Below are 14075 nucleotides of genomic sequence, written 5' to 3' on the forward strand. Positions count from 1 at the left end.
CTCCAGCATCTTGTATCTATCTTTGGTATAAACCAGCATCTGCAGTTCCTTGCTAAGTCAAGTCAAGTCAAGTTTATTCGTCACATACACATACGAGATGTGCAGTGAAATGAAAAGTGGCAATGCTTGCGGACTTTTGTGCAAAAAGACAAACAAACAAACAACCAAACAAACTATAAACACAATCACATATTCTTTTACATATTAAATATTGTGGGCGGAAGGAAAAACGTTCAGTAAAGTTAGTCCCTGGTGAGATAGGAGTTTACAGTCCGAATGGCCTCTGGGAAGAAACTCCTTCTCAACCGCTCCGTTCTCACAGCATGGCAACGGAGGCGTTTGCCTGACCGTAGCAGCTGGAACAGTCCGTTGCAGGGGTGGAAGGGGTCTCTCATGATTTTATTGGCTCTGGAGTTGCACCTCCTGATGTATAGTTCCTGCAGGGGGGCGAGTGAAGTTCCCATAGTGCGTTCGGCTGACGCACTACTCTCTGCAGAGCCTTCTTGTCCTGGGCAGAGCAATTCCCACATGTTCCCACATGTTCTCTGCAATTTCTTTCCATTTAGTTTAGAGATACAGCACGGAAACAGGCCATTTGGCTCACCGCGCTGACCAGTGATCCCCGCACACTAACGCTACCCTGCACACACAGTAGGGACCACTTACAATTACACCAAGCCAATGACCCCACAGAGCTTTACGCTTTTGGAGTGTGGGAGGAAACCGGAGATCCTGGAGAAAACCCACGCAGGTCACGGGGCGAACGTACAAACTGTGTACAAACAGCACCCGTAGTCAGGACTCTGTCGCTGTAAGGTAGCAACTCTATCGCTGCGACACCCTGCCGCCCTCTTGGGCAGAGCTGTTGTTGTGGTCTTCTTGTGTTCTTCCCCCCGATCTTGCGGTCTTGGATAGACCTCGCAAACCAAGCTGAGATGCATCCCAACAGTATGCATCCAGAAGTGACTGTACTGGTCGTAAGGCACTGCAACGGGTGGTGAAAACCGCTCAGCACATCATCGGTGCCCCGCTCCCTGCCGTGGATGCCCTCCACCGAAAACGGTGTCTGAGACGGGCCGGGAAAATCATCAAGGACCCCTCTCACCCTAACCATGGACTATTTGCCCTCCTCCCATCAGGGAGGCGGTACAGGAGCCTCAGGTCTCGCACAAGCAGGCTGAGGAACAGCTTTTTCAACAACACCATTACACTGCTGAACTCGGAGTCCTGACGCTAGCCATCCTTAGACTCTCCCACTTGTATACAGTTATCTGTCTATGTATCAGTTTTAATTCATCCACAATCCACACATTGTTAACCAGCATTTTTCTTTACTTTTATTGTATGCCAACTTTGTATTTTTATTTTGACTTCTACTATCTTGCACTATGACTATGACCAGACGCTAAACTGCATTTCGTTGTACCTATACTTGTATTTGTGCAATGACAATAAAGTTGAATTGAATTGAATTGCAGCGGGAACTGACGTGTGAAACGCTTTCCTATCCTCCACAGCCTCTCCCCTCCGATCTCCATTACTACTACATCGTGGAGCTGGCCTTCTACTGGTCCTTGATCTTCTCACAGTTTACGGACATCAAACGAAAGGTCAGAATATTCCACATAATAATAATTAAACCCTTATGTCACAAGAATCCATTGTGAGTACGAAGCATTCTTTATACTGGTGTTAAGGAAATCCTAAAGAACAACAATTTTAAAATAATCCATGCTTCCATTTATCCACTGTCTAATTAGTCATGCAGCACCAAAACAGGCCACTCAGCCCAACTCCTTCTAACCAAAAGTTACCCCTCAGGTTGCTATTGCATCTTTTCCACTTCACCTTAAACCTATGTCATCTTGGTCTCGATTCCCCTACTCTGGCCAAAACTCACCCTATCTATTCCCCTGTGCATTCACCCTACCTATTCCCCTCATGACTTTGTACACCTCTATAACATCAGCCCTCATCCTCATGCACTCTTTAAGAAATAAAGTCCTAGCCTACCCAACGTCCAGAGACGTACAGGTTTGTGTGTTAATTGACTTAGGTAAAATTGTAAATTGTCCCTAGCGCGTGTCGGATAGTAAACCCACGTCCTCCAGTTCTTGATGTCTGTACGTCTTGTCTGATGGGAGATGGGAGAAGAGGGAGTGTCCGGGGATGGGACTGGTCCTTGTTTATGCTGCTGGCCTTGTCGAGGCAGCGTGAGGTGTAAATGGAGTCAATGGAGATTTGGACCAGTTGGGACGTCTATGAAAACTGAGTTCACTGCTCGCGGCCATCTCTGGCCATCACAGTATCCGGTCCATTTATCCGTCTTCCAGCTAACACTTGGAACGTTAACCCATCCCCCGTCCAACTGTATCCCACCTCGTTGTCAGCGCGGAAAAGCCTCACGATCACACGATTACGGACCTCTGTATAACGGAGTCATGAGTGTTTCATTGCCATATGGACTGACAACAGCAGTTAAATGAACAGTAAATGATCACTGAACTCTCCAATTTTAGATAACTATCCTTCAAACCTCCCCCCACCCACCTTTTTTCCCCGCCCTCTTTCCCTGTTCCCCATGTGGATGCGCCCCCACTATTCCCCCCCCCCCCCCCCCCCCCTCTCCTTCCACTTATATCCTTCCTCTAGCTTCACAATTCGCACCTCTTCTCTCCTTACCTCACACCTTTGGTCCCTTTTGTTTTCGGACTGTATCTTGCACCGAACGTTATTCCCTCGGTACACATGACAATAAACTAAACCTTTCAGCTGTGGCCTTTGTCCAACCATCTATCAAAAAAACTCCACTCACCTGTATCCACCTATCACTCACCAGGCTTGGTCCTGCCACTCCTCCCTTGCAGACCCCACCCTCTCCGTCAGTCTGGAGAACGGTCCCTATCCATGTCCTCCACAGATGCTGCCTGTTCCGCTGAGTTGCTCCAGCACTTTGTGTCTTTTTTTCCCCCAAGTCCAGATAATACTCCGCGGGTCAGGCAGTATCTATGGAAGGAGAAAAAGTGGGTTAACATTTCAGGTCAGTGAGGCTTCACCAATTAGCACAGCCACTGTCTGACATATCGTGCAGAAAAACATGTTGAGTATAAATAGCATTGTCCTTTCAGGAAGTAGCAATAGCTGCGAGAGACTGAATCGTGACAGGAGGAACTAAATTGGAATTTGCAGGTTACATCGTGTTCTTGTAAATGTGTCACGTTTGATAACAGCCTGCTGTAAACTCACACTTCGCAATCACAGCTGTTAGTCATTGACTGACTTAATCTGACGCCATTGTTCCTAATAGATTCACATTGTCATGTATTCAGCTGCAGTGCATCTAACACTAGCCATGTATTACAGTCATAAGCCCTGTCTAACCACGCAAGTCCCAGTTGCCAGAGTCTGACCCAAATCCATGTATCTGTTTCAATAACTTCTAACTGCTATTATAGTCCCTTCCTCAACGACCTCCCCTGGCAGCTCTTTCCATATACCCACCACCCTCTGTATGGAAAAGTTGCCCCTCGGGTTTGTATTAAGTCTTTCCCCTCTCACCTTAAACCTTTGTTCTCTGGTTCTTCCTGGGGTAAAAGACTGTGCATTCAGACGATAGAGACAAAATACTGGAGTAACTCAGCGGGACAGGCAGCATCTCGGGAGAGAAGGAATGGGTGATGTTTCGGGTCGAGACCCTTCTTCAGACTGAACCCGAAATGTCATCTATTCCTTCTCTCCAGAGATGCTGCCTGTCCCGCTGAGTTACTCCAGCTGTTTGCATCTAGTTTTGGTTAAAAGCAGCATCTGCAGTTTCTTCCTACACAATCTGTGCATTCACCCCATCTATTCCCCTCATGATTTTAAACACCTCGATAAGATCACCTTGGAAATTCAGGTCTTCCAGTGGAACCTGTGAAGTGTGCAACGTACTGACAAGGGGATGGTTGCCGGGAAATTTGCGCTCACTTAAATACCCAACCTTCACCTCTTCTTCTTCATGTTTTAGGACTTTGCCATTATGTTCCTGCACCACACTGCAACAATAGCGCTGCTAATGTTCTCGTACATCAACAACATGGTGCGTGTCGGTACACTAGTCATGTGCCTTCACGACGCATCCGACTTTCTGTTGGAGGTAAGGAAAGAGTGTGATCCCTGATGGTGCCGTAACTGGCCATAACCAAACCCATCGTCTTGTAAAAAGAATCATCTTCTCGTGGCGTGACGCGTGCCATCGATTTTCCAGCACCATAGGTTCCAGAGCCTTGCTGCATTGTCCGATTTGCCAGGCCAACAGAGGTGGTCCCGCCCGCAAATTGGGCCGCGGGAGTCGGCTGTGAGAACGGATCCGCCGGCTCTGGCCGGGCCGGAGTTCCAGAGCCCAGGCCACAGGGGGCTAATTCATCCCACCGATCGGCCGTGGAAGTCCCGATCGGCCCCCTCCCCCGGCCTAGGCACCACATTTTCGGGGGGACTACCAGGGGGGATTTTGTCCAGATTAAAGAGGGGGGCAGACCACAAGTTGCCAGGAAATCAGTGGTGGACCTGGAATAATATTTAGTGAAATGACAAAGGGAAAAGTCACTAAAGCAAGGTTATATTTCCATTGGTTTTGCTTCCTTATTTCTATATAATTGAACGCTTATTGGGACAGTTATGGCCCTGTCCCACGGTACGAGTTCATTCCAAGAGCTCTCCCGAGTTTAAAAAAAAATCAAACTCGTGGTAAGCACGGAGAATGATCGTAGCGGGTACGTCGGAGCTCGGGGACGTCTCTTAGCGGCTCGTAACGCTAACGGCAGCTACTCGGGAAGACTCGCTAATGGCAGGTAAGCTCGGGAAGACTCGTGAAGATTTTTCAACATGAGGAATAATGTCCACGAGAGCCCCGAGTACCGACGAGCGGCCATTACCGTAATTCACCGAGTTCGGATCAGGGCAAACTCGGGTGAACTCTTGGAATGAACTCGTACCGTGGGACAGGGCCATTACATGGATAGGATAGGTTTAGAGGGGTAAGGGCCAAACATGGGCAGGGACTAGTGTAGATGGGGCACCTTGGTCAGCATGGACAAGTTGGGCCGAACGGCCTGTTTCCGTGCTGTATGAATCCATGACATGGTTTGTCTTCCGAACCTCTGCCTCTAATACTCCCTTCCTCTTCTTCTTAACGGGGCACAGTGGTGCAGCAGGTAGAGCTGCTGCCTCACAGCGCCAGAGACACGTGCTCGACCCTGACCTCGGGTGCTGTCTGTCCGGGTGCCCCGGATTCCTCCCACATCCCAAAGGCGAGTGGGTTTGTAGGTTAATCGGCCCTCTGTAAATTGCCCCTAGGGTGTAGTGAGTGGATGAGAAAGTGGGATAGCACGGAACAGGTGTGAACGGGTGATCGATGGTCGGCGTGGACTTGGTGGGCCGAAGGGCTTGTGTCCATGCTGTATCTTTCATTCCTTCAATGTTTGGTCTGACAATGTTTAATTTTCCCTAGTTTAACATCTTCATGCATAACACCAAGTTGTGTGTACCAACCATATAGTGCCAGTGACCCTTGTTAACACACTGTCTGTCCAACGTTGGTCAGTTCATTAGCAGCCCACCTTGTGTTTTAACTGGAAAAAAATACAAACAAAAATTGTTTGAGCAGTAATGCAGTTTTAAGTAACAATCATCCTATCCCAGTGCTGGAGTAACTCAGTGGATCAGGCAGCTTCTCAGGAGAACATGGATAGGTGACGTTTTGGGTCGGGACCATTCTTCAGACCCACTGACTTTCTCTAGAACTTTGTGCGTTTCCTTGGCAAACCTGCATCTGCAGTTTCTTGTTTCTACGTCATCGAATTAGTTAGAGTGAACATCATCATCATCAACATCGTTTAGAACATCTACGGGCACGGTGCCTTACGATGCTATGTACGACAGTGATCGCAACTTCTACTGAAGTGTGGATGGCCGTTGGCTCGCTAGGAGCTCATCCGCCCTCTGACAGGTCTTGTTTTTGGTCCTGCTGGGGGTCCACAGCCCCCTCCTCACCTGGTAAACCAGGTGGGGGAGACGGTTTAGTCGCCGACTATCCAACCATGGAGCAGGTAGCACGGGATTACATGGTACCCGTGGCGGGGGAAACTCACCCCCAACCTGACACAATGATAGCTGAAATAAACACTGAGAGGTTCAGTGGAAGTATACACTGGGGCAGAATACAGCAGATTAACGGAGTTTGACTCTGTCTTGAGTGTGTTCCGAGAGACCTGGGCCGATACTGAATGTTAAAGAAAACAATGTTCTAATTCCTGGGATATGATCATCACTCGCTTGGCAAATAGAACGGTCCAAAAGTGCTTTTACGAATATGAAATGTTGACATCATTTGCAACAATGTCCTTTTTTTAAATTCAGTGAAACACAAAGTGCTGGTGTAACTCAGCGGGTCAATCAGCAAGTCTGGAGAACATGGTTAGGTAACGTTTCAGGTCGGAACCCTTCTTCAGTCTAAAGAAGCATCCGACCTCCAACGTTGTCTGTCTATTTCCTTCACAGAAGCTGCCTGACCCTCTGTTTCTCAAGAACTTACTCAGGATTTCAGCGCCCGCAGCTCATTAGGCCTCTTTTTCTTTACTTATCTTTTAATGAAAGCATAGTTGATTAAGAAAAATGAATGATATGACAGGGGGTGAACTCAGAACAGCTCTTTTTTAGAGTTGGAATTCACAATCCCTGCAGCTTTTCTGCAAAGATGTACAAAAGGTGTAGAAGAGATTGACTAGGATGTTACCTGGGCTTGCGGGCTTGACTTACAGGGAGAGGTGGGACAGGCTGGGACTTTTTCTTTGGAGTGCAGGAAGCTCAGGGATGACCTTATTGAGGTGTACAAGGGCATGAGAGGCATGGATACAGTGAACGCTCACATACTTTTTCCCCAAAGCAGATGAAGTTTAATGCGGATAAATGTGAGGTTATTCACTTTGGTACAAAAACAGGAAGGCAGATTACTATCTAAATGGCATCAAGTTGGGAAAAGGGGAAGTACAACGGGATCTGGGGGTCCTTGTACACCAGTCTATGAAAGTAAGCATGCAGGTACAGCAGGCAGTGAAGAAAGCGAATGGCATGTTGGCCTTTATAACAAGAGGAATCGAATATAGGAGCAAAGTATTGTATTGTATTGTATTGTATTCAAATTTATTGTCATTGTCTCAGTTAGAGACAACGAAATAAATTTCCCTTACAGGCAGCATCATAAAAATAAAAATAAATAAATAATAATAAATAATAAAACATATTAAAAATAAAATAGAATTTTAAAAAAAAAAAAAAAAAGCACAAACAGTGAAAGTCCACGACACAACATAACACAGTGACACCAAGTTGAGGAAGGCACCATAGTCCAGCCAGCCTCCACTCCATTCTTCCCAGATGTTCACTCGTGGTCGAGGCCTTCCTAGCACCCGCAGTCGCCGCCCCGGGTGGCCCGATGTTCAGGCCCTCACGCCGGGCTGGTGGAACGCCGACGCCGAACCCTGACGGTGAACATCCTCCTCAGTGGCCCGGACCTCCCGATCAGCCGCCTCCCGCAGCCGGAGTCCGCAGCTCCCGTGTCCGCAGGCCGAGCCGGGCAGAGTCGCAGGACCCCGCGCTGTCCATCAGCGCCGCCCGCGTTTGGAGCTCCGCAAACCGCAGCTCCATGATGTCGGTGCAGCAGGTCCAGCACTCCGGGCTCCAGACGGCGATCCCCGGTAAGGCATCGCCAGCCCTGTATCAGCGCTGTCCCGCCGCTGCTGGAGCTCTGGTCGATCCCGGCAGGAAAGGCCACGCCAATCCAGTAGGTAGGCCGCTGGGGGGGGGGGGGGGGGCGAGGACGCGACTCGAATAATAGTCGCGTCTTCACCAGGAAGCGGCTGAAGGACGGTATCCCCCGCACCGTACCCTCTTCCCCCACATCAAAACACAAAAACCCCACAAAAAAACACACTTTTACATAACTAAATAAACAAAAAAACAAAAAGATACCGGGCTGTAGGTGGAGGCTGCTGGCACCAGCGCCACCGGAAGTACAACACCGCAAAGAGGTCCTTCTGCAGTTGTACAGAGCCCTAGTGAGACCACACCTGGAGTATTGTGTGCAGTTTTGGTCCCCCAATTTGAGGAAGGACATTCTTGCTATTGAGGGAGTGCAGCGTAGGTTTACAAGGTTAATTCCCGGGATGGCGGGACTGTCATATGCTGAGAGAATGGAGCAGCTGGGCTTGTACACTCTGGAGTTTAGAAGGATGAGAGGATATCTCATTGAAACATATAAGATTGTTAAGGCCTTCTTGAACAAGATTGTTAAGGGTTTGGACACGCTAGAGGCAGGAAACATGTTCCCGATGTTGGGGGAGTCCAGAACCAGGGGCCACAGTTTAAGAATAAGAAGTAAGCCATTTAGTACAGAGATGAGGAAACACTTTTTCTCACAGAGAGTGGTGAGTCTGTGGAATTCTCTTCCTCAGAGGGCGGTGGAGGCAGGTTCTCTGGATGCTTTCAAGAGAGAGCTAGATAGAGCTCTTAAAAATAGTGGAGTCAGAGGATATGGGGAGCAGGCAGGAACGGGGTACTGATTGGGGATGATCTGCCATGATCACATTGAATGGCGGTGCTGGCTCGAAGGGCCGAATGGCCTACTCCTACACCTATTGTCTATTGTCTATTCTCTATTGTGGATGATTCTAAAACTAGAAGGCCCAGGCTTAACGTGAGAGGGGAGTGATTTAAGATGGGCCAGATGCAGGCAAATGGGAATAGCCCAGTCTGCCAACTAGGTCGGCATGGACAAGGTGGGCTGAAGGGCCTGTTTCCGTGCTGTACAGCTCCCCTGGCTCTAAGGCCATTAATGTTATAATTGCATGAAATCACTGCCAATTCGCTACTATTCACATGGTAAATGATAGCGAATTGAGGAATGCAGTTGAACAGAGGGATCTAGGAATAACTGCACAGTTCCCTGAAGGTGGAATCTCATGTAGATATGGTGGTAAAGAAAGCTTTTGGTGTGCTGGCCTTTATAAATCAGAGCATTGAGTATAGAAGTTGGGATGTAATGTTAAAATTGTACAAGGCATTGGTGAGGCCAATTCTGGAGTATGGTCGCCCAATTATAGGAGAGATGTCAACAAAATAGAGAGAGTACAGAGGAGATTTACTAGAATGTTGCCTGGGTTTCAGCACCTAAGTTACAGAGAAAGGTTGAACAAGTTAGGTCTTTATTCTTTGTAGCGCAGAAGGTTAAGGGGGGACTTGATAGAGGTCTTTAAAATTATGAGTGGGATAGACAGAGTTGACGTGGACAAGCTTTTTCCATTGAGAGTAGGGAAGATTCAAACAAGAGGACATGACTTGAGAATTAAGGGACAAAAGTTTAGGGGTAACATGAGGGGGAACTTCTTTACTCAGAGAGTGGTAGCTGTGTAGAATGAGCTTCCAGTGGAAGTGGTGGAGGCAGGTTCGATTTTATCATTTAAAAATAGATTGGATAGGTATATGGACGGGAAAGGAATGGAGGGTTATGGTCTGAGTGCAGGTAGATGGGACTAGGTGAGAGTAAGTGTTCGGCTGGCCTGTTTCCGTGCTGTAATTGTTATATGGTTATATGCAGAGAGAATGATTGCAGGGATTAATTTAGTATTTTTTTAACAAATAGCAAACAACCAGTTCAAAGTTAACAGACTTTGAGCTAAGTTTCTCAAGTAACTCCACTGAAGTGGTTACCCTGAGCGTATGTTTCCAAAGATCAGTGTCAATAATTTATTCTGTGCAGTGAACGGAATTAGTCATTGATTAAGAGATCAGCAACTTGATTCATTGTTCTTTATAAAGTGTTTATGTACAAGCTGGCTGCATCATTTATCTTCTTATTTCATCCACAGTATTTCCATTTTCTGTACCTAACATGGTGGCAATTGCATGTTCGTGCTTGCAACTGCAACTGTAGAACTCCTCCCCCTTCTGTCGTGGGGTAGACTGGCACCCCTTTCCCTCCTCCCCAATCTTTGCACACCCCCAATCCTGGACTTTCCACTGGTCACTTTCACTTCATATTGACAGACCAATTTCCCTCCTGGGGTGACTAAAGTTCGATCGAATCATATCATGAGTTTGATGCAGAGATTATATTTAAATATACCCACCCTGTGACATTTGGTGCATGGAATAATTCTGCAATCTAATATTATTGGTGACTGGCCACAGATCAAGAACTCTGGTGCCACTTTTGATCTGCTTGTAAGCCTCCGCTTCTGGAGACGAGCAAATTAAAGCTTTCATAATGCAGATACAAGGAACTGCAGATGCAGGATTACATCAAAAAAAGACACACAGTGCTGGAGTAACTCAGCAGGTCAGGCAGCATCTCTGGAAAGGTGATGTTTCGGGTTGGGGCCCTTCTTCAGTCTAAAGAAGGATTCAACCCAAAATGTTGTCTGTCCATTCCCTCTACAAATACTTCCTCACCCACTGAATCCTTCCAGCACTTTGTGTTTTGCTCAAGCTTCCAGCATCTGCAGTTCCTCGTGACTCCTTTCCTTTAGGTCAATTGGTCTGAAGAAGCGTCCCAACCCAAAACGTCTTTGATCCATGTTCTCCAGAGACTCTGCCTGACCCACTGGGTTACACCAGTATTCTGTGGCTTGTTAAAGATATCATAATGTCCGTCAGATATTGAAAATCCGATACTAGTGTCTTTTTTTTATTTGCAGGCAGCTAAGATGGCAAACTATGCCAAATGTCAAAGGCTGTGCGAGCTGCTGTTTGTAATATTTAGTTTGGTCTTCATAAGTACCAGGCTGGGTCTTTACCCAATATGGTGAGTAAAGGGTTAATCTGTACCTCAATATCTTTAACAGTTAAATGCTTGATTTCACAATTATAAGTGTGGCAAATAATTATATTGTGTGTGTGTGTGTGTGTGTGTGTGTGTGTGTGTGTGTGTGTGCGCATATGTGTGTGTGTGTGTGCGCATATGTGTGTGTGTGTGTGCGCGTATGTGTGTGTGTGTGTGTGCGCATGTGTGTGTGTGTGTGTGCGCATGTGTGTGTGTGTGTGTGTGCGCATATGTGTGTGTGTGTATGCATATGTGTGTGCATATGTGTGTATATCACTTGAAAGCATAGTCTATATCTCTCGTTTCCCTTTCCCGTGATGTGTGTGTGCATGTGTGTGAAGTTTTTATTGCTTATTATGGTGTTTACAGAGTTATATGTTCACATATCTGTTGTTCTGTTTTGAGTCATATGACAATAAAACACTCCTGACTCTTGACACTTTGGGAAACTGCAACTGCAATTAGACAAGCTTGTTCAACACAAATCCTTGAAAAAGGCTTGTATATATGCTGCACTTTTTACACCAAGGAGTTGTCCCAAAGTTCTCCACAGCAAATGAAACTTACCGAATAGTGAAAGGCCTGGATAGAGTGGATGTGGAGAGGATGTTTCCACTAGTGGGAGAGACTAGGACTAGAGGTCATACTTTTACTTAGCTTACTTACTTAGCAAACTTACTTTTGTAAAGAAAAAGTGCAGCCTCACCAAGTTCCTATACAACTGCAACATAAGTGAAGAGGTTTGCAGTCTGAAGAAAGGTTCCAACCCAATACATCACCTATTCCTTTTCTCAGTGCTGCCTGGCCCGCTGAGTTATTCCAGCATTTTTTTTTCACGGGTGATAGGAGCAGAATTAGGCCATTCGGCCCATCAAGTCTACTCCGCCATTCAATCATGGCTGATGTAACTCTCCTTCCTAACCCCATTCTCATGCCTTCTCCCCGTAACCCCTGACACCCGTCCTAATGAAGAATCTGTCTATCTCTGCCTTAAAAATATCAATTGACTTGGCCTCCGCAGCCTTCTGTGGCAATGAATTCAACAGATTCACCACCCTCTGACGAAAGAAATTCCCCCTCATCTCCTTCCCAAAGGAACGTCCTTTTATTCTGAGACTAGTGGAAACATCCTCTCCACACGCACTCTATCCAAGTCCATCTTCAGTATAAACCAGCACCTGTAGTTCCTTGCTACACAGAGCTCGATTATCAATGACTGTGAAGAGGTGCAGGCAATGGCCCGAGAGGAATGTAAATGGAAAGCTCTTATCACTATGCACACTTTTTAAACAAATTATATTAAATGGTTTTATTTATTTATATGTGTACATCCTTAACGTTCAGGTTTAGGTTTGTTATTGTTACATATACCAAGGTACGGTGAAGTGCCTTGTTTTGCTTGCTAGCCAAATAGAACAGATAATGCTATCATAAGTATAGTTTATGGGTCTAGTTATGGGTCTAGGCAGAAGAAATGTGTAGGAGGGAACTGTAGATGCTGGTCTAACCCGAAGATAGACACAAAAAGCTGGAGTAACTCAGCGGGACAGGCAGCAGCATCTCTGGAGAGAAGGAATGGGTGACGTTTCGGGTCGAGACCCTTCATCGGACTGAACCCGAAACGTCACCCATTCCTTCTCTCCAGAGATGCTGCCCGTCCCGCTGAGTTATTCCAGCTTTTTGTGTCTATCATAGACAGGCAGAGACTGTTTGTACACACAAAGTGCTGGAGTCATTCAGTGGGCCGGGCAGCATCTCTGGAGAAAGAAGATGGCCAACGTTTCAGGTCGGAACCCGAATCTGAAGAAAGGTCTCAAACCGAAACGTCACCCATTCCTTTTTCTCCAGAGATGCTGCCTGTCCCGCTGAGTTACTCCAGCACCTTTTGTCTATCTTCAGTATATACCAGCATCTGTAGTTCCTTTGCACACAGAGACTGTTCATGGTTGCTAACTATCTTTAGCCATTGTGAGTATAACATTGAAATCTGGATGTGGCAGATAGTTTCAGCTCGGCACAGGTGGAGTTTAGGGATATTTGATGTTTCTGAAATAGCTTTCTATCAAATGGATGGTTGTGTATACCGGTAAGGCAGAGACTATAAAGTAGCACAACAAGCTGTCAGAGAGTTTACGGCAGCAATTCACCATTTGGCCTCCCTCTTGACATCTATAGCAATTCAATGGATTTCCTGTCATCGAACTTATTGCCAGCAGATTTATATCATAGATTACACCTCACAGCAATCTCAGCATAAATGGAAGGAGGCACAATGGCATCTTTAGTGTTAGAATTCAGTTTCAAACCGTTAGCTTTAACCATTTCTACTGAGGAAATAACTTCAGTGCCTATAATCTATGTTCATTTCTATTAAAAAATCTAGCAGCTGTAAAGATATAAATTTAAAACATGTGTAGGAAGGAACTGCAGATGCAGCTTTACACCGAAGATAGCTGGAGTTACTCAGCGGGACAGGCAGCGTCTCTGGAGAGAAGGAATGGGTGACATTTCGGGTCGGGAGTCAGGGGAACGAGAGATATCGATGGTACTGAGGAGAAATGAATGGAAAATATGCAAAAAACACTGATGATGGAGGAAATGTGGAGCACATGATATGCCATTGTTGGCTGTGGAATAGGTGATGACGGGAATACAGACAGAGGAACTCACCAGGTGGACAGTAGTTCGACAACTAGGGTGGGGGGTTGGGGGGGACGAGGACAAGGGGGAAGCCAGGGTTACTTGAAGTTAGAGAAGTCAATATTCATACCACAGAGTTGTAAGCTGCCCAAGCGAAATATGAGATACTGTTCCTCCAATTTGCATTTGGCCCGGGACAGAAAGGTCAGTGTGGGAATGGGAGTGTTTAGCATCAGGAGATTGCATAGGTCCAGGCAGACTGAGCGGAGGTGTTCAGCGAAATGATCGCCCAGCCTGCACTTGATCTCACCGATATATAGGAGTCCACACCTGGAACAGCGGATACAGTAGATGAGGTTGGAGGAGGTGCACGTGGACCTCTGCCTCACCTGAAAGGACTGTCGGGGTCCCTGGACAGAGAGTCGAAGAAGGAGGAGGTATAGGCACAGGTGTTGTACTTCCTGCGGTTGCTGGGGAAAGTACCGGGGGTGGGCGTGGTTTGGGTGGGATGGGACGAGTTAACCAGGGAGTTGTGGGGAGAATGGTCTCTGCGGAAAGTGGAAAGGGGTGGGGATGGGAA

The 14075-nt window shown here is 46.8% G+C and overlaps 1 protein-coding gene across 1 annotated transcript in view; it reads left to right on the forward strand.

Moving 5' to 3' along the window:
* The window catches only part of cers6 (ceramide synthase 6), a gene marked incomplete at its 5' end in the record, with an annotated part of 112499 nt that overhangs the window by 86698 nt on the left and 11726 nt on the right, over positions 1–14075 (forward strand). The window contains 3 exons of the mRNA XM_033023654.1: positions 1518–1610; positions 4007–4135; positions 10731–10837. Coding sequence (XP_032879545.1) covers positions 1518–1610; positions 4007–4135; positions 10731–10837 — 329 coding nt within the window. The remainder of the gene's footprint in view (positions 1–1517; positions 1611–4006; positions 4136–10730; positions 10838–14075) is intronic.

The sequence above is a fragment of the Amblyraja radiata genome, chromosome 7 (assembly GCF_010909765.2).
Source record: "Amblyraja radiata isolate CabotCenter1 chromosome 7, sAmbRad1.1.pri, whole genome shotgun sequence".
Lineage (NCBI taxonomy): Eukaryota > Metazoa > Chordata > Chondrichthyes > Rajiformes > Rajidae > Amblyraja > Amblyraja radiata.